The 22704-nt window shown below is 36.0% G+C and overlaps 1 protein-coding gene and 1 non-coding gene across 7 annotated transcripts in view; one reads left to right on the top strand and one right to left on the bottom strand.

Annotated features, from left to right (window-relative positions):
* The window catches only part of NUBPL (NUBP iron-sulfur cluster assembly factor, mitochondrial), a 253222-nt gene that overhangs the window by 130141 nt on the left and 100377 nt on the right, over positions 1-22704 (bottom strand). For 5 of the 6 annotated variants that reach the window (XM_004282132.3, XM_049706798.1, XM_049706797.1 and 2 more), the window contains 2 exons: positions 17898-17937; positions 17721-17811 (listed from right to left, as the gene is read on the bottom strand). In XM_004282132.3, coding sequence (XP_004282180.1) covers positions 17721-17811; positions 17898-17937 — 131 coding nt within the window. Of the gene's footprint in view, positions 1-17720; positions 17837-17897; positions 17938-22704 lie in introns of all 6 variants that reach the window. The other variant, XM_049706799.1, reaches the window with a different exon arrangement.
* On the top strand, positions 14573-14694 carry LOC117197584 (small nucleolar RNA SNORA26). Its single transcript, XR_004478275.1, has one exon. It is a non-coding gene; the product is annotated as a small nucleolar RNA SNORA26 (small nucleolar RNA).

Raw genomic sequence — 22704 nt, 5'->3', positions numbered from 1 at the left:
AAGGCTACAAATTTGAATTTTCAACTAGCTCTCCAGATAATTTTTATGAATACTGAAATTTGTGAACCAAATTTGCTCTATTGAGTAAACTCACTATCTTTTTCCTTCCACTGAGAAGATCAAGGAAAAAACAATTTTGGTTAACCTCTTTTTCATGTCAGGTATGATGGGGTTCCCCCATCTATTCTTCTTTCCATTCTACTCACCAAACTTGGAACTAGAGACTTAGTTTCCAAAAATAATTCATAACCCCATTTTAACTCCATTCCCTTTTGCCTCTTTCATAATATTCCTCTTTCAATAATCCCCTCCTTCTTCACTGTATCCTATACCTTGGAAAAGGTATGGCTGTCCCATTTGGAAAACAAATGAAAAGGGATTTCATTTGATACCATTCCTCCTTAAGCTTCTATCCTATTTTCCATTCCTTTTCCCCACCCCCCTGAATGGCCTATTTTATATAATGAGCAGAATACACCTCCACCTCCAAGGTCATGCTATAAATCCATTCTTAAACCCCTATAATCTGACTTTTTTCATTCACTGTTCTACTAAAGGATCACAAATGGCTACCTAGCATTTACTATTCCTTGCCCTTTTTCAATCCTCATTCTCACTGACCTATCATTCTTAAAACTCTACAAACCAATGGTTCCCAAACTTGTCCACACACTGGAATCAGTTGGAAAGCTCCAAAAATGCTGATGCCTGGCTTACATACCAAGAGTTCATGATTTAATCTGTCTGGAGTGTGACCTGAAATTTGAAAATTTTAAAAGATTCCCAAATGATTCTAATATGCAGATATACTGGAAAACCATGGCTGCAAACACTTTATCTTTATGACATTAGTATCTTTAGTCCTTTTCCTACTTGAACTACTTTTTTTCCTCTTTACTAACTCCTTTTCCTCACAAAATCACCACCCCAAACTACGAATATTAACCAAAGAGAAGTCTTCAACTCATTACTCTTCTGTTACTATAATTAATATAATTCAAGTCATGAAAGTAGAAGAGATGTCTCAGGGAGGATGGTGGTGATGACAACAATAATAATGATACCTAATATCAACAAATCTAATACCCTACTTATTATAAGATGTATCATTATTTTATGTAGCAAGAAAAGAGAGAAAAACACCTAAGATGAGAAGGAGTCTAATAGAAGAAGCCTACAAAAAGTAGGGACCCCAAAAGACTAAACTCTCTTAAACTAAAGGTAAATAAAATATAAGTCCTCAAGTTAGAAATAAATTTCAAGGAAATGTGCATCTCTCCAGGCCCTGGCAGAAGGCAGAAAAACATTACCTAAAGACAATAAATCAGAAATTGGTACACATGGAGCTTTTCAATCTGAATTCTTATCACCTGAGTGGTCCCAAAAACCTCTAACAGAGAATTCTATTTAAAGTTGCCTCAGGTTGAAAATGTCCCACGTGAATAGAGGCACAACACAAAACATCTCTGAAAGAACCAGAATTCAAGCCACTGATAAAGGAATTCTAAGAAGCCATCACTTGCAAGATGCATCCCGATTTGAGAAATGTTAACATATGGAAAAAATCTAATTTGTGTTAAGACTGATAAAATACAATAACAACAGGGCACATTTATGTGACACTTACTATGCTGTCTAAGCATATTACACATATTAACTCATTTAATCTTCACAGTGCAGTAGTTACCATTCACCCCATTATATACATAAGGAACTAAAGCCCAGAGAGGTTTTTGCCCAAGGATATGCAGCTATTAGGTGTGCAGTAGCGACTGGACTCAGGCAGATGTGGCTCCATAGTCCATGCCCTTAGCTACTGAGCTATGAACATAAATTGTGGAGAACACCAACATATAAGGGGTAGGCAGATAAAAAGAACACAGATATAAAAGAATTCATGAAAGCTGCCAGAGGAAAAAGACATATTACCCACAGGAGAACAATTCAGAAATGATGACAGATTTCTTACTGGAAATAATGAAAAGCAGAAGACAATGGAACAGCACCTTTAAAAGATTGAAGGAAAAAAATGCCAACACAGAATTCTACATGCACTGAAAAGATGAAGAGAAAATAAATACATTTCCAACAAATAAAAGTTAAAAAAACTCTTCATCAGGAGACCCACACCACAAAAAAAGACTAAAACAACTTCGTCAGGATAAGGAAAATGGATGAAACTCAGATTTAAGGAAATGCAAAGCACAGAAAAAACAAAGTTGTGGGTAAATATGAAACACTGTTTTCTTAATTTCTTTAAAAGATGACTATTTAAATAAATTTATAACACTGTATTGTGAGATTTAATAAAGTATATGTATTTAAAATATATCACAACAATACACACAGAATGGGAGGTGGTATTTCGTTGGCCAGAAAGTTCGTTCGGGTTTTTCCATAACATCTTACAGAAAAACCCAAATGAACATTCTGGCCAACCCAATAAATGGAACAATACTGTTAGAAAGTAATTAATCATGTGATTAAGAATATAAACCTTAAGAAGACTGTGAAAAGAAAGCATATTATTAGCTCTAAAATAGCCACTGAATACTAATAGGAAGAGGTTTAGTTTAAAAGCCAATAAAAGACTTTAAATGGAATTCAAGAAATATTTCATTAATTGAACAGAGTACAGTAAAAGAAAAGCAGAGGAAGAAAAAAATAGATAGAACAAATGAGAAAAAAAGTAAAATGGCAGACTTAAACCCAACCATATAAATAATTATAGTAAGTGTAAATGGATTAAGCAATCCAAATTAAAAGGCAAAGATTATTAATTAGACTTCAGACTGGATAAAACAGCAAGACACAACTAAATGTTGTCTACAAAGCTCCACCTTAAGTATAATGAAATAGAAGATTAAAAGTAAAAAGATAAAAAAGATATTCTCTGGAAACGGAGTACGCACAAGAAAACTAATGTGGCTACATTAGTATCAAATAAAGTAGACTTCAAGATGAGCATTTACCAGAGATAAAGAGGAACATTTCATAAAAATAAAAAGGTCAATTGACCAGGAAGACATAACAATTCTAAACAGGTGATTAGAGCTTCAAAATATATGAAGCAAAAAACAAAATACAGAAATGAACAAATTCACAATCACAGCTGGAGATTTTAACACTCCTCTCCCACTAACTGACAGAATAACTAGACAAAAAAAAATCAATAATAATAAGAAACATTTGAACAACACTGTCAACCTGACCTAAATGATATTCATTGAACATTAACCACAACAACTGAAAAATACACATTCTTTCTAAAAGCACAATGGAACAATCACAAAGACAGATCACATGCTGGTCCATAAAATAAGCTTCAAAAAATTTTAAAAGACTGATATCTTAGAGAGTAAATTCTCTAACCAAAACAAAATTACACTAGAAATCAATGCCATTAAGTTATTAAGAAGATTCCCTACTGTTTAGAAATTAAGCAACACACTACAAGTATCCACAGGTAAAAGAAAAGGAAATTAGAAATTATTTTGAATTGTTTGACAATGAAAACATATCAGAATTTGCAGGATTCTAAGCAATGACTAGAGATAAATCTATAGCCATAACTACATACATTAAAAAACAAGAAATGCTTATCATCAATTACCTAAGTTTCTACCTTAAGATGATAGAAAAAAAGAGCAAATAAAACCTGAAGTAGGGCTTCCCTGGTGGCACAGTGGTTAAGAATCCACCTGTCAAGGCAGGGGTCACGGGTTCAAGCCCTGGTTTGGGAAGATCCCGCATGCCATGGAGCAACTAAGCTCGTGTGCCACAACCACTGAGCCTGTGCGCCACAACTACTGAGCCTGCGCTGTAGAGCCCACGAGCCACAGCTACTGAGCGTGCATGCCACAACTACTAAAGCCCATGTGCCTAGAGCCGCTGCTCTACAACAAGAGAAGCCACTGCAATAAGAAGCCCACACACTGCAATGAAGAGTAGCCCCTGCTCACTGCAACTAGAGAAAGAGAGAAAGCCTGTGCACAGGAATGAAGACCCAATGCAGCCAAAAATAAAATAAATAAATTTATTTTTTTAAAAAACCTGAAATAAATAGTAACAGTATGACCAGAAAACAATGAAATAAGAAATAAACATAAAATAGCGAAATCTTAAAGGGCCAGTAGTTGATCCTTTGAAAAAATTAACAAAATTGAAAAATCCCTAGCAAGAAAAATCAGGAATAAAAGACAGAAAAAACAAATTGCTAATATTAGGAATTCAGAGGGAACACGGCTACATCCTATATCCTATCTGAAAAGGTAATAAGGTAATACTATGAACAAAGTTCATGTATATATTCTACAAATCAGGTGAAATGAACAAATTCCTGTAAAACTCAAGAAAACTGAAACAAGATGAAATTAAAGCTCTAAATAGAATTAGTCCTCAGAAACATCCCCACCCACAGTGGCTGAGGGCAGGGTGGTGGGGAGAAGGGGAAGTGCTACTCCAGCTCTAGGTTTCCTTGGTAAACTCCACAAAATACAAACTTTAAACCAAAGCTAATAATCTTTCACAAAATAGAAGAGGAGGGAAGTACTTCCAAATGCATTTTATGAGGCCAAGATAGTTCTCATACAACACCTGAAAAAGACATTACAGGAAAAACAACTTAGAAACCAATATTCTTCATAAATATTGATCTAAAACTCCTTAATAAAATACTGGCAAATTGAATCCAGCAACATATTAAAAGTAAGTATACTATTATTTATTGTAATTAAAATATCATGACCAAGGAGAATTTATCTCAGGAATGCAAGTTTGGTCTAAGATCAGAAAATAAATCAATGTATTATAAATTACCACATTAATAGAATAAATGAGAAAAACCACATGATCATTCAATAAATGAAAAAAAGAAGCATTTGAAGAAGTTCAACACCCATTCGAGATAAAAGCTCCTCAGCAAACAAAGAAACAGAAAGGACTTTCCTCAACCTGATAGAGGGCATCAATAAAAACCTACAGCTATCATCTTGCTTCTTTTTTCTTTTTTGAATTTCATTTTATTTATTTTTTTATACAGCAGTTCTTATTACTCATCCATTTTATACACATAAGTGTATACATGTCAATCCCAATCTCCCAATTCATCCCACCACCATCCCCACCCCCCGTCGCATTCCCCCCTTGCTGTCCATACGCTTGTTCTCTACATCTGTCTCCCACTTTCTGCTCTGCAAACCGGTTCATCTATACCATTTTTTTAGGTTCCACATATGTGCGTTAATATACGATATTTGTTTTTCTCTTTCTGACTTACTTCACTCTGTATGACAGTCTCTAGATCCATCCACGTCGCTACAAATGACCCAATTTCGTTCCTTTTTATGGCTGAGTAACATTCCATTGTATATATGTACCACATCTTCTTTATCCATTCGTCTGTCGATGGGCATTTAGGTTGCTCCCATGACCTGCCTATTGTAAACAGTGCTGCAATGAACACTGGGATGCATGTGTCTTTTTGAATTATGGTTTTCTCTGGGTATATGTCCAGTACTGGGAATGCTAAGCTCATATGGTAATTCTATTTTTAGTTTTTTAAGGAACCTCCATACTGTTCTCCATAGTGGCTGTATCAATTTACATTCCCACCAACAGTGCAAAAGGGTTCCCTTTTCTCCACACCCTCTCCAGCATTTGTTGCTTGTAAATTTTCTAATGATGCCCATTCTAACTGGTGTGAGGTGATACCTCATTGCAGTTTTGATTTGCATTTCTCTTAACAGTAAGTGATGTTGAGCAGCTTTTCATGTGCTTCTTAGTCATCTGTATGTCCTCTTTGGAGAAATGTCTATTTAGGTCTTCTGCCCATTTTTGGATTGGGTTGTTTGGTTTTTTGATACTCAGCTGCATGAGCTGTTTATATATTTTAGAGACTAATCCTTTGTCCACTGATTCGTTTGCAAATATTTTCTCCCATTTTGAGGGTTGTCTTTTCGTCTTCTTAATGCTTTCCTTCGCTGTGCAAAAGGTTTTAAGTTTCATTAGGTTCCATTTGTTTATTTTTGTTTTTATTTCCATTACTCTAGGAGGTGGATCAAAAAAGATCTTGCTATGATTTATGTCAAAGAGTGTTCTTCCTATGTTTTCCTCTAAGAGTTTTACACTGTCTGGTCTTCCATTTAGGTCTCTAATCCATTTTGAGTTTATTTCTCTGTATGGTGTTAGGGATTGTTCTATTTCATTCTTTTACATGTGGCTGCCCAGTTTTCCCAGCACCACTTACTGAAGAGACTGTCTTTTCTCCATTGTATATCCTTCACTCCTTTGTCATAGATTAGTTGACCATAGGTGCGTGTGTTTATCTCTGGGATTTCTATCCTGTTCAATTGATCTATATTTCTGTTTTTGTGCCAGCACCATATTGTCTTGATTACTGTAGCTTTGTAGTATAGTCTGAAGTCCGGGAGTCTAATTCCTCCAGCTCCGGTTTTTTCCCTCAAGACTGCTTTGCCTATTTGGGGTCTTTTGTGTCTCCATACGAATTTTAAGATTTTTTGTTCTAGTTCAGTAAAAAATAGCATTGGTAATTTGATAGGGATTGCATTGAATCTGTAGATTGCTTTGGTTAGTATAGTCATTTTCACAATATTGATTCTTCCAATGCAAGAACATGGTATATCTCTCCATCTATTGGAATCATCTTTAATTTCTCTCAACAGTGTCTTATAGTTTTCTGCATACAGATCTTTTGCTCCTTAGGTAGGTTTATTCCAAGGTATTTTATTCTTTTTGTTGCAACGGTAAATGGGAGTGTTTCCTTAATTTCTCTTTCAGAGTTTTCATCATTAGTGTATAGGAATGCAAGAGATTTCTGTGCATTAAGTTTGTATCCTGCTACTTCACCAAATTCATTGATTAGCTCTAGTAGTTTTCTGGTAGCATCTTTAGGATTCTCTATGTATAGAATCATGTCATCTGCAAACAGTGACAGTTTTACTTCTTCTTTTCCAATTTGTATTCCTTTTATTTCTTTTTCTTCTCTGATTGCTGTGGCTAGGACTTCCAAAACTATGTTGAATAATAGTGGTGAAAGTGGACATCCTTGTCCTTTTCCTAATCTTAGAGGAAATGCTTTCAGTTTTTCCCCTTGAGAATGATGTTTGCTGTGGGTTTGTCTCTATGGACTTTATTATGCTGAGGTAGGTTCCGTCTCTGCCCATTTTCTGGAGTTTTTATCATAAATGGGTGTTGAATTTTGTCAAAAGCTTTTTCTGCATCTATTGAGATGATCATATGGTTTTATTCTTCAATTTGTTAATATGGTGTATCACATTGATTGATTTGCATATATTGAAGAATCCGTGCATCCCTGGGATAAATCCCACTGATCATGATGTATGATCCTTTTAATGTAATGTTGGATTCTGTTTGCTAGTATTTTGTTGAAGATTTTTGCATCTATATTCATCAGTGATATTGGTCTGTAATTTTCTTTTTTTCTGGTATCTTTGTCTGGTTTTGGTATCAGGGTGATGGTGGCCTCATAGAATGAGTTTGGGAGTGTTCTTTCCTCTGCAATTTTTTGGAAGAGTTTGAGAAGGATAGGTGTTAACTCTTCTCTAAATGTTTGACAGAATTCACCTGTGAAGCTATCTGGTTCTGGACTTTTCTCTGTTGGAAGATTTTTAATCACACTTTCCATTTCATTACTTGTGATTGGTCTGTTCATATTTTCTATTTCTTCCTGGTTCAGTCTTGGAAGGTTATACCTTTCTAAGAATTTGTCCATTTCTTCCAGGTTGTCCATTTTATTGGCATGGAGTTGCTTGTCATAGTCTCTTAGGATGCTTTGTATTTCTGCGGTGTCCATTGTAACTTCTCCTTTTTCATTTCTAATATTATTGATTTGAGTCCTCTCCCTCTTTTACTTGATGAGTCTGTCTAATGGTTTATCAATTTTGTTTATTCTTCTAAAAGAACCAGCTTTTAGTTTTATTGATCTTTGCTATTATTTTCTTTGTTTCTATATCATTTATTTCTGCTCTGATCTTTATGATTTCTTTCCTTCTGCTAACTTTCAGTTTTGTTTGGTCTTCTTTCTCTAGTTCCTTTAGGTGTAAGGTTAGATTGTTTATTTGAGATTTTTCTTCTTTCTTGAGGTAGGCTTATATATCTATAAATTACCCTCTTAGAACTGCTTTTGCTGAATCCCATAGGTTTTGGATCATCGTGTTTTCATTGTCATTTGTCTCTAGGTATTTTTTTATTTCCCTTTTGATTTCTTCAGTGATCACTTGGTTATTTAGTAAAGTATTGTTTAGCCTCCATGTGTTTGTGTTTTTTTCCCTGTAATTGAATTCTAATTCTTAGCATTGTGGTCAGAAAAGATGCTTGATATGATTTCAGTTTTCTTTAATTTACCGAGGCTTGATTTGTGACCCAAGATGTGATCTCTTCTGGAGAAGGTTCCATACGCACTTGAGAAGAAAGTGTAATCTGTTTTTGGATGGAATGTCCTATAAATATCAATTAAATCTGTCTGGTCTATTGCATCATTTAACGCTTCTGTTTCCTTATTAATTTTCTGTTTGGATGATCCGTCCATTGGTATAAGTGAGGTGTTAAACTCCCCCAATATTATTGTGTTACTGTCAATTTCCTCTTTTATATCTGTTAGCAGTTGCCTTATGTATTGAGGTGCTCCTCTGTTGGGTGCATATATATTTATAATTGTTTATCTTCTTCCTGGATTGATCCCTTGATCATTATGTAGTGTCCTTGTCTCTTGTAACATACTTTATTTTAAAGTCTATTTTATCTGATATGAGTATTGCTACTCCAGGTATCTTTTGATTTCCATTTGCATGGAATATCTTTTTCTGTCCCCTCACTTTCAGTCTGTATGTGTCCTTAGGTCTGAAGTAGGTCTCTTGTAGACACCATATATATGGGTCTTTTTTTGTATCCATTCAGCAAACCTGTGTCTTTTGGTTGGAACATTTAATCCATTCATGTTTAAGGTAATTATTGATATGTATGTTCCTATTACCATTTTCTTAATTGTTTTGGGTTTGTTTTTGTAGGCCCTTCTCTTGTGTTTCCCACTTAGAGAAGTTCCTTTAGCATTTGTTGTACAGCTGGTTTGGTGGTGCTGAATTCTCTTAGCTTTTGCTTGTCTGTAAAGCTTTCGATTTCTCCATTGTATCTGAATGAGATAATCTTGGTTGTAGGTTATAGGTTGGTTGTAGAATAATCTTGGTTGTAAGTTCTTCCCTTTCATCACTTTAAGTATATCATGTCACTCCCTTCTGGCTTGTAGAGTTTCTGCTGAGAAATCAGCTGTTAATCTTATGGGAGTTCCCTTGTGTTGTCATTTTTCCCCTGCTGCTTTCAATAATTTTTCTTTGTCTTTAATTTTTTCCAATTTGCTTACTATGTGTCTCGGCATGTTTCTACTTGGGTTTGTCCTGTATGGGACTCTCTGCACTTCCTGGACTTGGGTGGCTATTTCCTTTCCCATGTTAGAGAACTTTCGACTATAATCTCTTCAAATATTTTCTCAGGTCCTTTCTCTCTCTCTTCTCCTTCTGGGACCCCTATATTGTGAATGTTATTGCCTTTAATATTATCCCAGAGGTCTCTTAGGCTGTCTTCATTTATTTTCATTCTTTTTTCTTTATTCTGTTCTGCAGCAGTGAATTCCACCATTCTGACTTGCAGGTCACTTATCCGTTCTTTTGCCTCAGTTATTCTGCTATTGATTCCTTCTACTTACTTCTCAATTCAGTTACTGTATTGTTCATCTCTGTTTGTTTGTTCTTTAATTCTTCTAGATATTTGTTAAACATTTCTTGCATCTTCTCGATCTTTGCCTCCATTCTTTTCCGAGGTCCTGGATCATCTTCACTATCATTATTCTGAATTCTTTTTCTGGAAGGTCGCCTATCTCCACTTCATTTGGTTTTCTGGGATTTTTATCTTGTTCCTTCATCTGGTACATATCCCTCTGCCTTTTCATCTTGTCTATCTTTCTGTGAATGCGGTTTTTGTTCCACAGGCTGCAGGACTGTAGTTCTTCTTGCTTCTGCTGTCTGCTCCTGTGGATTAGGCTATCTAAGCGGCTTCTGCAAGTTTCCTGACGGGAGGGACTGGTGTCGGGTAGATCTGGCTGTTGCTCAGGTGGGCAGAGCTCAGTAAAACTTTAATCCACTTGTCTGCTGATGGGTAGGGCTGGGTCCCCTCCCTGTTGGTTGTTTGGCCTGAGGCGACCCCAACCCAGAGCCTACCCAGGCTCTTTGGTGGGGCTAATGGCAGACTCTGGGAGGGCTCACGCCAAGGAGTACTTCCCAGAACTTCTCTGCCAGTGTCCTTGTCCTTACGGTGAGACAGAGCCAGCTCCCGCCTCTGCAGGAGACCCTCCAACACTAGCAGGTAGCCCTGGTTCAGTCTCTATGGGGTCACTGCTCCTTCCTCTGGGTCCTGGTGCCCACACTACTTTGTGTGTGCCCTCCAAGAGTGCAGTCTGTTTCCCCCAGTCCTGTCAAAGTCCTGCAATCAAATCCCACCAGCCTTCAAAGTCTGATTCTCTAGGAATTCCTCCTCCTGTTGCCGGACCCCCAGGTTCGGAAGCCTGACGTGGGGCTCAGAACCTTCATTCCAGTTCTTGTACTTCTGTGGTATAAGTGTTCTCCAGTTTGTGAGTCACCCACCAGCAGTTATGGGATTTGATTTTATTGTGATTACACCCCTCCTACCATCTCATTGTGTCTTCGGATGTGGGGTATCTTTTTGGGTGAGTTCCAGTGTTTTCCTGTTTATGATTGTTCAGCAGTTAGTTGTGATTCCAGTGTTCTCACAAGAGGAAGTGAGAGCACATCCTTCTACTCTGCCAATTTGAACCAATCGCTATCATCTTTCTTAATGAAGAAATATTTAATGTTAATGTCACTAGATGTGACATTTCCCTTTTATTGTACAGCTTGGTAAAGAGAATAAATATCATCAAATAAGAAAAAAATATCTGGATGAAGACTAGCATGTCTGCTTTCATCTTTTCTATTCAACACTGTACTGACAGTTCAATAAGAAGACAAGAAAACGAAATGAAAAGAATAGATTGGAAAGAAAGAAATGAAGCTGTTTTACTTGCAGACAATATAATCATGTGCATACAAGGTACCAAGAAAGCTACTAAATAACTACTTGAAAACAAATTTGGAAAAATTATGAATACAAGGTTAATATATAAAAATCAATAGTATATGTACTATGTGCTAACTGTAAACAATTTGAAATTAAACACCCCAAAAAAATTCCATTTACAATATCATCAAAGAACACTTAAGATAAATCTAACAAACGAATTACAAGACCTATACACTGAAAACTATATAATATTACTCCAAGAAATTAAAGTAAATCTAAATAAATGTAGAAACATACCATGCTCAGGGTTAGAAGACTCAATGTTGTCAGGATCTCGATTCACCCAAAACTGATCTATACTGATAGTTCGATACTATCCTAATGAAAATAACAACATGCTTTTCTACACCAATTGGTAAGTTGAATATAAAATTTATACAGAAATGTAAAAGAACCTAGAATAGTCAAAACAATCTTAAGAAAAAACAAAGTTGGAGGACTCTCACTTTCTGATATTAAGCCTTCTATACAGCTTCAATCATCAAGAGAGTATGGTTCTACTCTAAGGATTAAACTATTCATGGAACACAACACAGTGTCCAGAGATAGACCCATACACATATGCTTAATTGATTTTTGTCTAATGTATGAAGTCAATTCAATAGGGAAAGGGAAGTCTTTTAAACAAAGTGCTAGAACAATTAGATAAACTATTATAATGTGTGTTTTCCAACACCGCCAAGCAATTAAGTCAATTCTGACACTATCTACCTGGAGATAGCATCAGATCCCATACATTAAGGGCTTAGTCCCACAAGACTTCACCCAATTCAGATGCCAATCACAAGTCCAGGCTATTACACGTGCTTCTGGGCTGACTGGCTATAAATGGGAGGTTCGCATGACCCCCTCCTCAGGTTCAATTGAAAGCATACCTCATTGTATCACACTTCACAGATATTGCATCTTTTACAAATTGAAGGTTTGTGGCAACCCTGCATCAAGCAAGTCTATCAGGACCATTTTTCCAAGTGAGCATTTACTCACTGTGTCTCTGTGTCACATTTTGGTAATCCTTGCAATATTTCAAACTTTTTCATTATTATCATATTTGTTATTGTGATCTGTGATCACTGATCTTTCATGTTACTATTGCAAAAAGATTATGACTTGCTGAAGGCTCAGATGATGGTTAACACTTTTTAGCAAGAAAGTGTATTTTAATTAAGGTATGTACTTTTTTTCTTTTTAGACATAATGCTATTGCACACTTTATAGACTACAGTATAATGGAAACGTAACTCTCATGTGCACTGGGAAACAAAAAAGTTTATGCAACTGCTTTACTGTGATATTCCCTTCACTGCGGTGGTCTGGAACCAAACCCACAATATCTGAGGTTGCCTGTATTTTACTAGGGCAGCTCACAGAACTCAGAAAAATGTTTACTTACATTTACCAGTTTATTATAAAGGGTATTATAAAGGATACAGATGAACAGCCAGATGAAGAGGTAAATACAAGGTTCAGAAGGGCCCTGAGCACAAGAGCTTCTGTCCCAATGGAACTAGAGTACACAACCCACCCAGCATGTGGACGTGTTTTACAACCCAGAAGCTCATCGAATTGTTGTTCAAGAATTTTCATAGAGTTTAATCTGCAGCCCACCCCGCTTCCCGTTCCCAGAGGTCAGTAGGAGAGGCTGAAAGTTCTAACCCTCTAAATACTTGGCCTTGCTGGTGACCAGTCCCATCCTGAGGCTATCTAGGGGTCCTACCCCAAGTCACCTCACTAGCGTGAACTAGCAGGTGTGCTCAAAACGAGGCTCCTTACGAATGACAAAGGACAATCCTATCACTCAGGAAATTCCAAGGGTTTTAGGAGCTTTGTGTCAGGACCCAAGGACAAAGAATAAATATATTTCCTATTATGACACAACTATGAAAAAATATAAACCTTGATCATTATCTCACTTCATACAAAAAAATTAATTCCAGATATACAAGCCAGACCTATAAATCTTAAAGGTAAAAATATACACAAGAATCTCAACCTTGGGGTAGACAGGCAAAGATTTCTTAGAGAGGGCAGAAAAAGTACTAAGCATTAAGAAAAAAAAAAATTGGAGGGAGGGAATAGATTGGGTTTCACGAAAATTTAAAACTTCAGCTCATCACAAGGCAAGCCACAGACTGGGAGAAATATTCCCAATACATGTACCTGACAATGGACTCATAACCAGAATATATTAAAACTCTTGCAACTCAATTACAAGAAGAAAAATGAGCCAAAAAAAAAAAAAAGAGTGAAAGACTTGAACATACACTTCATGAAAGAAGATACAGCAATATCTAACATGCACATGAAAAGGGGCTTAAAATCATTGACCATAAGGGAAGCACAAATTAAAACCATCAAAAGATACCATTTTATACCCACCAGTGAACAGAATGACCACACCAAACATTGACAAAGATGTGAAACAACTGGAACTCTTATGAACACTTGTACAAGTATTTATAGCAGCATTATTCATAATGGCCAAAAACTGGAGACTACCTAAATGTCTATCAACAGAAGAACAGCTAAAACAATATTAGGTTATATTCATGCAAAGGAATACTACTCAGCAATAAAAAGGACTCAGCTACTGATACATGCAACAAGGATGACTTCAAAAGCATTAGACTAAGAAAGAAACCAGATACAAAAGGCTCTATACTATAAGGTTCCCTTTATATGAAGTATAAGAACATGTAAAACTCATTTATGTAAAACTCATTTATGGTGACAGAAATCACAACAATCATGGCCTATGGGTGTGGGACTGACTACAAGAGAGTCCAAGGAAACTTTCTAGGGGCATGGAAATGTCCTCTATCTTGATTGGGGTATGGTTACACAGTCATATATGTTTATCAAAAATCACTGAACTTCACATATAAGATCTGTGAATCCTATTATATGGATAAGTTTAACTCAATAAATTAAAAGAAAGATGGAAAAAAACTTTAAAAAAGATTCCAGTTCAAGATGGCAGACCTACCACAAGTATTTATCATCTCCCCACAAGACAGTAACTGGGAAGGGACAGGGGAAGAGCTTCTGGAACATTGGTATTCTATTTATCTTGTCCTGAATGATGAGTATAAGGTGTTTTCACTTTGGGATAATCCATCTATCTGGACACTTATGATCTGTACCTTCTTCTACATATATGTTATATTCAATTTTTTTAATCAGCCAATGAACCAGGTACCCTCCACAATCCACTGCTATATAGAGCATCTATCCAGCTACTATATTTTCACAAAGGATGTTAAATTTACCAAATGCTGGTCTGCTTTCTAAAGCAAAACAAAACACTCCTTAATTAATAGCTCAGATGATTAGCACTGATCACGGTATGATCCAAAAATATCAGCTTTCAGCTCCTATTAAAATGTGCAGATCGCCCTTTCTTGTGCCCTTTTAAGGTTGACGCAGTGCCTTAAGAGGCTAACACAGAAGGGTAAAGAAAGTCTCCATAAAACCCAGAGAAGAGATTGTAGAACTCCTCTTTGGATCCTGTCTGGAGTCACAGCTGAAAAAAAAAAAAAAAAAAAAAATGTGCAGATGACAGAAGCAACTTTACAAAAGACTGTATGGCAAACATGCAGGCTAATATCCTAATATCCTAGAGGATACTCTAGGTATCCTCTAAGTATCCCAATAAAATAAGTAATGGATTCATTTTCTCGCCCCTGATATTCATTCTGATATTTTGTAGTATGTTTGCTAAAAATGTATCTTCAGCACTTGTCAGAATAAACTGTAACTTTTATATGATTTATGTGCCAGCAAGTCAAATCGCCACATCTCCAATAGGTCCTCTGCCAAACTACCAAATTCCCTAAATATATATATATTTTTTTGTTTGTTTGTTTGTTTGTTTTGCAGTACGCGGGCCTCTCACTGTTGTGGCCTCTCCCGTTGTGGAGTACAGGCTCCGGACGCGCAGGCTGAGCAGCCATGGCTCACGGGCCCAGCCGCTCCGCGGCATGTGGGATCTTCCCGGACCGGGGCACGAACCCGTGTCCCCTGCATTGGCAGGCGGACTCTCAACCACTGCGCCACCAGGGAAGCCCTCTAAATATTTTTTAAGCTGAGCATTTAATAAATGTTAAAAGAATAATGAATTAAATCAGATGACTGAAGTGCTGAGAGCCTGGCTAAACTCAGAAATCAAAAATGTATGATGCCAGCAATTAACACAAGTATTCTACATTCTCCAACAGTATTCAGCAGTAGATACAAAAGGCTGGGTTATGGTGGGACACTGAGAATACAGAATTGGCATCCTGCCTCCTCTCCCCTTCCCCAACACCCCACAAAATAAAAAAATAATATACTTCTGGTTCCTTCAGACTTTTGATCTTCTCACCTCTGGTCTCAAAAAGTTTTCTTTGTTTATAAAAGCAGGTACTAAATCTAAGTGTGACCTTCAGGTGCAGTCTTTCTGCAGCCTAATTATTCAAACTGTCAGGTTTAATCTCATTCTGTGGGAAACTCCCTTTGCCCCTCTCCTGAGGGCAGTTACACACTTGCTCTCTCTCTTCCAGGCTCAGGGGCTCATTTGCAGATGCTTTTGTCACCTGTTGGAATCTGAGATTTAAAAGGATCCCTGAGATTTAAAAAGGACAGAAAAGAGAGAACTTGCTCACCCCTTGCTGGGCACAGGCTATGGGGATTCTACATCTCTGAGCTAGGAACACCAACCCTTGGCCTGGACTTCTGTGTCTCTTCTCACTGACTTGGATCTCTAAGTGTCTGATCACTGTGGAAAGCGGAAGTACTTCCATCTTCTTGTGGCCATCCATAAAGACTTAGGAGGAATTCTGAATCATTTCCTGTTGAGAATTCTAACACTAACATAGGAGGCGGGAAATATTGTCAATGAGAAAATGTTGCCTGCCATATCAGTAAACAAGGATGTTGCAGCCATCAAGCCATCACATTACCGCCTCCCTGAGAGTTAGCCCTGAGGGAACTCAGGATAGAAACAGAATGCCCCCCATCTAGCAGTCAGCTGCTGCAGCCACCCCTGATGGTGCACCCTGAGGAAACTCAGAATGAGAAAGCACAGGATACTGGCCCCAGATAACTGAGGGCCCCAGATATCAAAGGAATGATTTCAATGAGCCCAAACTCTTGTATCCTCCCATACATAGAGAAGCGCTAAATTCCTTAACTTGAGATATGTGATTTTCTTAAATTGACAGTAATCTTTTGATGTTCTGACTACCTGTCTTTGCTGCAAAAACTCTTATATATCCTGGCCCCTCCCTTACCTCTTCGAAGCAGTCCCTTAGAGTTACCTGAGAGACTGCATCCTGGGATGAAGTCCTCAGTTTTGTCCGCCAAATAAAACATAATTCTCAACTTACCACAGGTTGCACAATTTTTTCAGTTGACAATATTAAAATCAAAATTCTCCTTCTGGTGTTTCCAGATTTCCATTGACTCTAACTTTAATTATAAACTGAATAAATATTGTTTTAGAATTTCCTTAAAGAAAAAAAAAATCCTGGCTTAATCCACAGAAATAAAGGTCAAGATCACAAAGGAACTGGAATGGATGGGGTCAGGAGTATAACTGAAATAATCAACTATGGGATCTGAGTGTGAAAGAGGAAGAAATGCAGCCAAGAGACTTAAATGTGCTGAGAAGATAGGAGGATTCTGGGACCAAAGAGCAAAGAGCACATTTATCAGAACTCAAGCAGCAGAAAAAAGACAAGATGTTACAATGAAAAAAGAAGAGTTTCAGAGTTCAAGACATATTATATCTACTTACTTTCACAACTGGAAATGAATATAGGAATATGTATGATTAGAACTGCCAGCCTATGGCATGGTGCCTGACCCAAAGTAAAACATGAATAAATAAGGCGTAATTGTTATAAGTCAGTGGAGAAAATCCAAAGTACTTATAATATTTACCTAGAACATAACTGACTATAAATTCACAGTTACTAAGAAAAAATAAAATTTATTCCTATAAATAACATAGAGCTCATCTGATATTTTTAGATTATCCAATCAACTGTTCTTTTCCTTAAGGTCAAATTCAAGTTGATTGGACAGATATTATATAAATAAATATGTAGCCACATGTACTCAGAGTAAAATAAAATTTCATTTTGTTCTGAAGCAATTTTAATCATAAGCACTGTGGTTTATAGAATTTTTTCTACATCTAAGGAATTTCTACACTGCCGTTATAACTCAATATTGGCCACTACGAAATTAACCATAAATCTAAAGAAGGCAGATTACTTATAAAATAAATTTCCTTGCCTTGATGTAGACTCAACAGAGTCTGAACAGAGAAACAGAATAATATAAAATAAGACATTACATTTTAGTACTAATAAGCAACGGGAAAGATTCAATCATGTGACAGTGAAAGTTGGTCTTGGCGCCACACACCTCATTATAAATTCAGTATATTGACTGGGTTCTTTTGAAAAACATCTCAAACCTGACTGCAAATTTTATCGACTCTCCAATCAGAAAATATTAACCACAGTGTGCCGATAATAAAATGATGCTTAATGCAATTTTCTTACCTGCCTCAACAGTTTCTCAATGGCTGACATTACCATAAGGCCTCTCCAAACAATGGGTGCAGTCTCTTCAATCAGGAAGCCCATGGACATACTGCAATGGGAAACCAAAAATACAACTAATTTATATAAGTTAATATTATTCTGAAAAGTAACATAAAGTAAAAAAGATATGCTTACCAAGCAATACCATAATTCAAAAGAGGCCGCATTAAGTTACCTGAAATAAGAAAAAAAAATCTTCTAGAAGAGTAAGTCATTATACATAAACATATTGCGTTTTCTTATCAAAGAGTGTCAAATTAAAAATATAAATAAGCGACTCATATTGCTAGTCTTTCACTTCCAACTAATTCACCTCAATTTGCAACAGTTTAAACATTATACCAAGCATACAACTAATACACCCAATGGGTGCAACATCTAAAAATAGATGGGATATAGTTTTATTAAGAAACACTTCCTCTACTATTTTCAAATGTTCTAAAAAATAACCTCAATAAGTAATTTTGTCCACCAGGTTTATTCATATATATCGATAAATAAATTATATACATATGCTTATCTAGTATGTGTATACATGTATATTTGCAAACACACAGTTATTTCTTTTCTTTACTTGAAATTTTTGAAAAGTATAAGAATCCAAAAAAAGTAACAAACTCTATTTTGTATTTCAACATAATAAAAGCCAAATGTGAAAAACCCACAGCAAGCATCATACTCAATAGTAAAAGACTGAAAGTTTTTCCTCTAGGATCAGGAACAAGATAAGGATGCCCACTTTTGCCACTTTTATTCAACATAATACTGAAAGTTATAGCCAGAGCAATGAGGCAAGAAAAAGAAATAAACAGCATCCAAATTGGAAAGGAAGAAGTAAAGTTTTCTCTTTTCACAGATGTTATGATCTTATATATAAAACCCTGAAGGTTCCACAAAAAACTATTAGAGCTAATAAATAAATCTGGTAAAGTAGAGGATACAAAGTCAAAATACAAAAATCAGTTCATTTCTATATACTAACAATGAACAATCTGAAAAGGAAATTATGAAAATCCCATTTATAACAGCATCAAAAAGAATAAATACTTTGGAATTTACTTAATCAAGGACGTAAAAGACTTGCAAAATGCAAACTACAAAACATTGCTGAAAGAAATTAAAGAAGACATAAACAAACGAAAACGTATGCCATGTTCATTAACTGGAAGACTTAATATTAAGATGTCAATACTACCCAAAGCCACCTACAGATTCAGTGCAATCCCTATCAAAATCCCTATCAAGGTAATATTTCTTGCATAAATAAAAAATCCATCCTAAAATTCATATGGTATCTCAAAGGATCCCAAATATGCAAATCAATCTTGAAAGAGAAGAACACAGCTTGAGGACTCATACTTCCTTATTTCAAAGCTTACTACAAAGCTACAGCAATCAAAACAATGTGGTACTGGCATAAAGGCAGACATATAGACCAATGAAACAGAATAGAGAGACCAGAAATAAACCCTCACATACACAGTCAAACGATTTTTTTCACAGAGAGGCCAAGATCATTCACTGGGGGAAAAGCTGGGAAAACTGTACATACACATGCAAAAGAATGAAGTTGGACCCTTACTTAACACCACAGACAAAAAATTAACTCAAAATGGATCAAAGGCCTAAATGTAACAGCTAAAACTATAAAGCTCTTAGAAGAAAACATAGGGCAAGAGCTTCATGTCATTGGATTTGGCAAGGATTTCTTGGATACACACCAAAGACATAGGCAACAAAAGCAACAATAGACAAACTGGAGTTCATGAAAGGTTTTAAACGTTGTGCATCAGGAGATAATATCAACAGAGTGAAAAGGCAACCCAAAGAATGGGAGAAAATATTTGTAAATCATATATCTTATAGAGATTAATAGCCAGAATAGAATATAGAGAGAACTCTTAAAACTCAACAACAACAACAAAATTCAAAACTGGGCAAAGGAAGTGAATAGACATTTCTCCAAGGAAGATATACAAATGGCCAATAAGCACATGAAAAAATGTTCAACATCAATGATCATTAAGGAAATGTGAATCAAAATTACAATGAGAAGCCACCTCACACTATTAGGATGGCTGCCATAAAATAAAAAACCACAGGAAATAACAACAGTTGGCAAGAATAGAGACAAATGGCAACCCTTGTGCACTGTTCATGGGAATGTAAAATGGAAATGTTATGGAAAATAATATGAGTTCCTCAAAAAATTAAAAATAGAATTACCATACAATCCAGCAATTCCACTTCTTGGTGGAATTGAAAGCAGGGATGAAAAAAGGATTGAAGGGTATCAGTGTCTTGAAGAGATATTTGTACACTCATGTTCACAGCAGCATTACTCACTATACCTAAAATGTGGAAACAACCCAAGGGTCCTTTAATGAATGAATGGATAAGCTAAACGTGGTATAGATATGCAATGGAATATCATTCAGCCTTAAAAAGGAAGAAAATTCTGACATATGCTACAACATGGATGAACCACGAGAACACTGCTAAGTAAAATAAGTCAGACACAAAAAGAGAAATACTGTATGGCCCCCTTATATGAGATACTGAAAGTAGTCGAAATGATAGAGACAGAAAGTAGAATGGTGGTTGCCAGAGGGAGGGGAAAGTAGCAATGGAGAGCTATTGTTTAATGGATAGGGTGTTTTGGTTTTAAAAGATGAAAAGAAGTATGGAGGTAGATACGTTTTATCATATGTTCTTTAGGTTCTTTCTCCTCTTTAAAGAGACTGAAATTTAAAATTATGATAAAGCATACAGGCATGGTTTATATAAGAAATCCATTACTGAACTCTATTCACTGGATTCCCTACACACACAAAAAGCTATGGCCCTTCATTAAAAGATTGGTGAATAAGTATGTATTTTTATGTTCCAAGCTAAAATAAAATGTTTAAGTATATACTTTTTAATGGTTTCCCTCTTTAACTTCTGACTAAACTAACAAGCTCAATCTCCCTCATAGATAATTTGATAGCAATATTCTTTTCCATGTAACTAACTTTGTCAATTCTTTCCAAAGCATCCAAGTTAAATTTACAGAGAACTAACTTTCCTCCATTGGGCTCTGCACAATTTTCTACTTTCCATTTTCTCCAATAACAAATGCATACCAATTAAAAAGTCAAGTAGTACTATAAAAATTATTAGCAAATGTCAATAATCCCCCAGCACTGTCACATTTCTTACTCCCCAGAGCCAACAACTATTAGTTGATTTCTTTAACTTCTTATGATGAATTAATCTTAGGCTTACAGAAAGTTGCAAGTATAGCCAGAGTCCTCATATACCCTTCACCTAGCTTTCCCTAATGTTAATATTTTATATAACCATAGTACAATTATCACAACCAGGAAATTAATGTTGATACAATTAGCTAATCTACCAAACCAAAAGGTTGACAATTTTTAGTTATCTCATGACATATTAAAGTATTTAGCTCTTTTTCACAAACACAGGCATACTTTTCATGCACCCATCTTCCCAATGCAATTATATCACCATTTTTATTAGACATCATGTAAATGTTACTAATAGGTGAGCAATATAGCACACAATACTATTTTTCCTTTCTCTCCCTGAATTGATAAGAAGATCTTTGCGCAGCATGTATGTGTTTCCTTCATTTTCTATGTATTTATTAGCAAATTCTTCCTATTTTCCAGTTGTGAAAATATCAAATACATTAATCAAATGCACTAGGCATTTGAGTTCATCATCTTGAACAAGGCTCTGCTGTTCTGTCCCTTTATAATGTCTTTTGAATAAAAGAAGTTTTTACTTTTTATGTAATCAAATTAATCAGTTTTTTCCTTTATGGTCTATCCTTATTGGGTCTTGTTTAAGAAAGCCTTTACTAATACAGTCATTGAGATCATATATTGTCTTCTAAACCTTCATAGTTTTGCATTTTACATCTAAGTCCTTAAACCATCTGAAATTAATTTGTGTGTGTAGTGTGAGGATCCACTACTTTATTTGCACGTGGATAATAAATTGTCCTACCATCAATAGTCTGCAATGCTAGCCTTGTCATAAATCAGGTTTCCATATATATATATATGTCTGTTTCTGGACTATCTATTTGATTCTACTAGTTTATCTGTCTATCCTTGAGCCAATACCAAACAGGAGGCATATACTGCAGTTTTATAATAACTACCCGTATCTGGCAGCACAAGTCTCCTGTGTTTTCTCTCTCTTCAAGAGTGTCTTACCTATTCACAGGCCCTTTGCTCACCTTTATAATTTGTATATTCAACTTGGTCATCAATTTCGACAAGTGGACTTCTGACTGGATTTGCAAGACTATTAGAAGGAAATGAGATTTTTATAAAATTTAGTTTTCCTATCCATGAACATCATTTGTTTTCCAATTATTGACATTTTGAAAATCTTTCAGTAAAATTTTAGAATTCTTTTCCTCTTGAAAATTGTACATTTTCTTTGTTAGGTTTTTTCCCAGGTACCCTGTATTTCTGAAGCTATTTGTATCTTTTTTTATGATCTATATGAAGTTTATTATAAAATTATCATAAACGTCAATCTATATTAAAATCTATAGTTGATATAAAATGTGATATCATCCAGTATACATTCACCAAGGATTTGGTGAAAAAATTATCAATGTTGATAAATAATAATAATAGCAACAATCAAGTCTGTGCTGATAGATTCTAAATTCTTCTTCAACTTTTTATTTTTTATTTATTTATTTTTTTGCGGTACTCAGGCCTCTTACTGCTATGGCCTCTCCCGTTGCGGAGCACAGGCTCCGGATGCGCAGGCTCAGTGGCCATGGCTCACGGGCCCAGGCGCTCCGCGGCATGTGGGATCCTCCCGGACCGGGGCACGAACCCGTGCCCCCTGCATCGGCAGGCGGACTCTCAACCACTGCGCCACCAGGAAAGCCCTTCTTCCACTTTTTAAA

Source organism: Orcinus orca, chromosome 2 (genome assembly GCF_937001465.1).
Source record: "Orcinus orca chromosome 2, mOrcOrc1.1, whole genome shotgun sequence".
NCBI classification, from domain to species: Eukaryota; Metazoa; Chordata; class Mammalia; order Artiodactyla; family Delphinidae; genus Orcinus; species Orcinus orca.
This window is presented reverse-complemented; position numbering and strand designations above follow the sequence as displayed.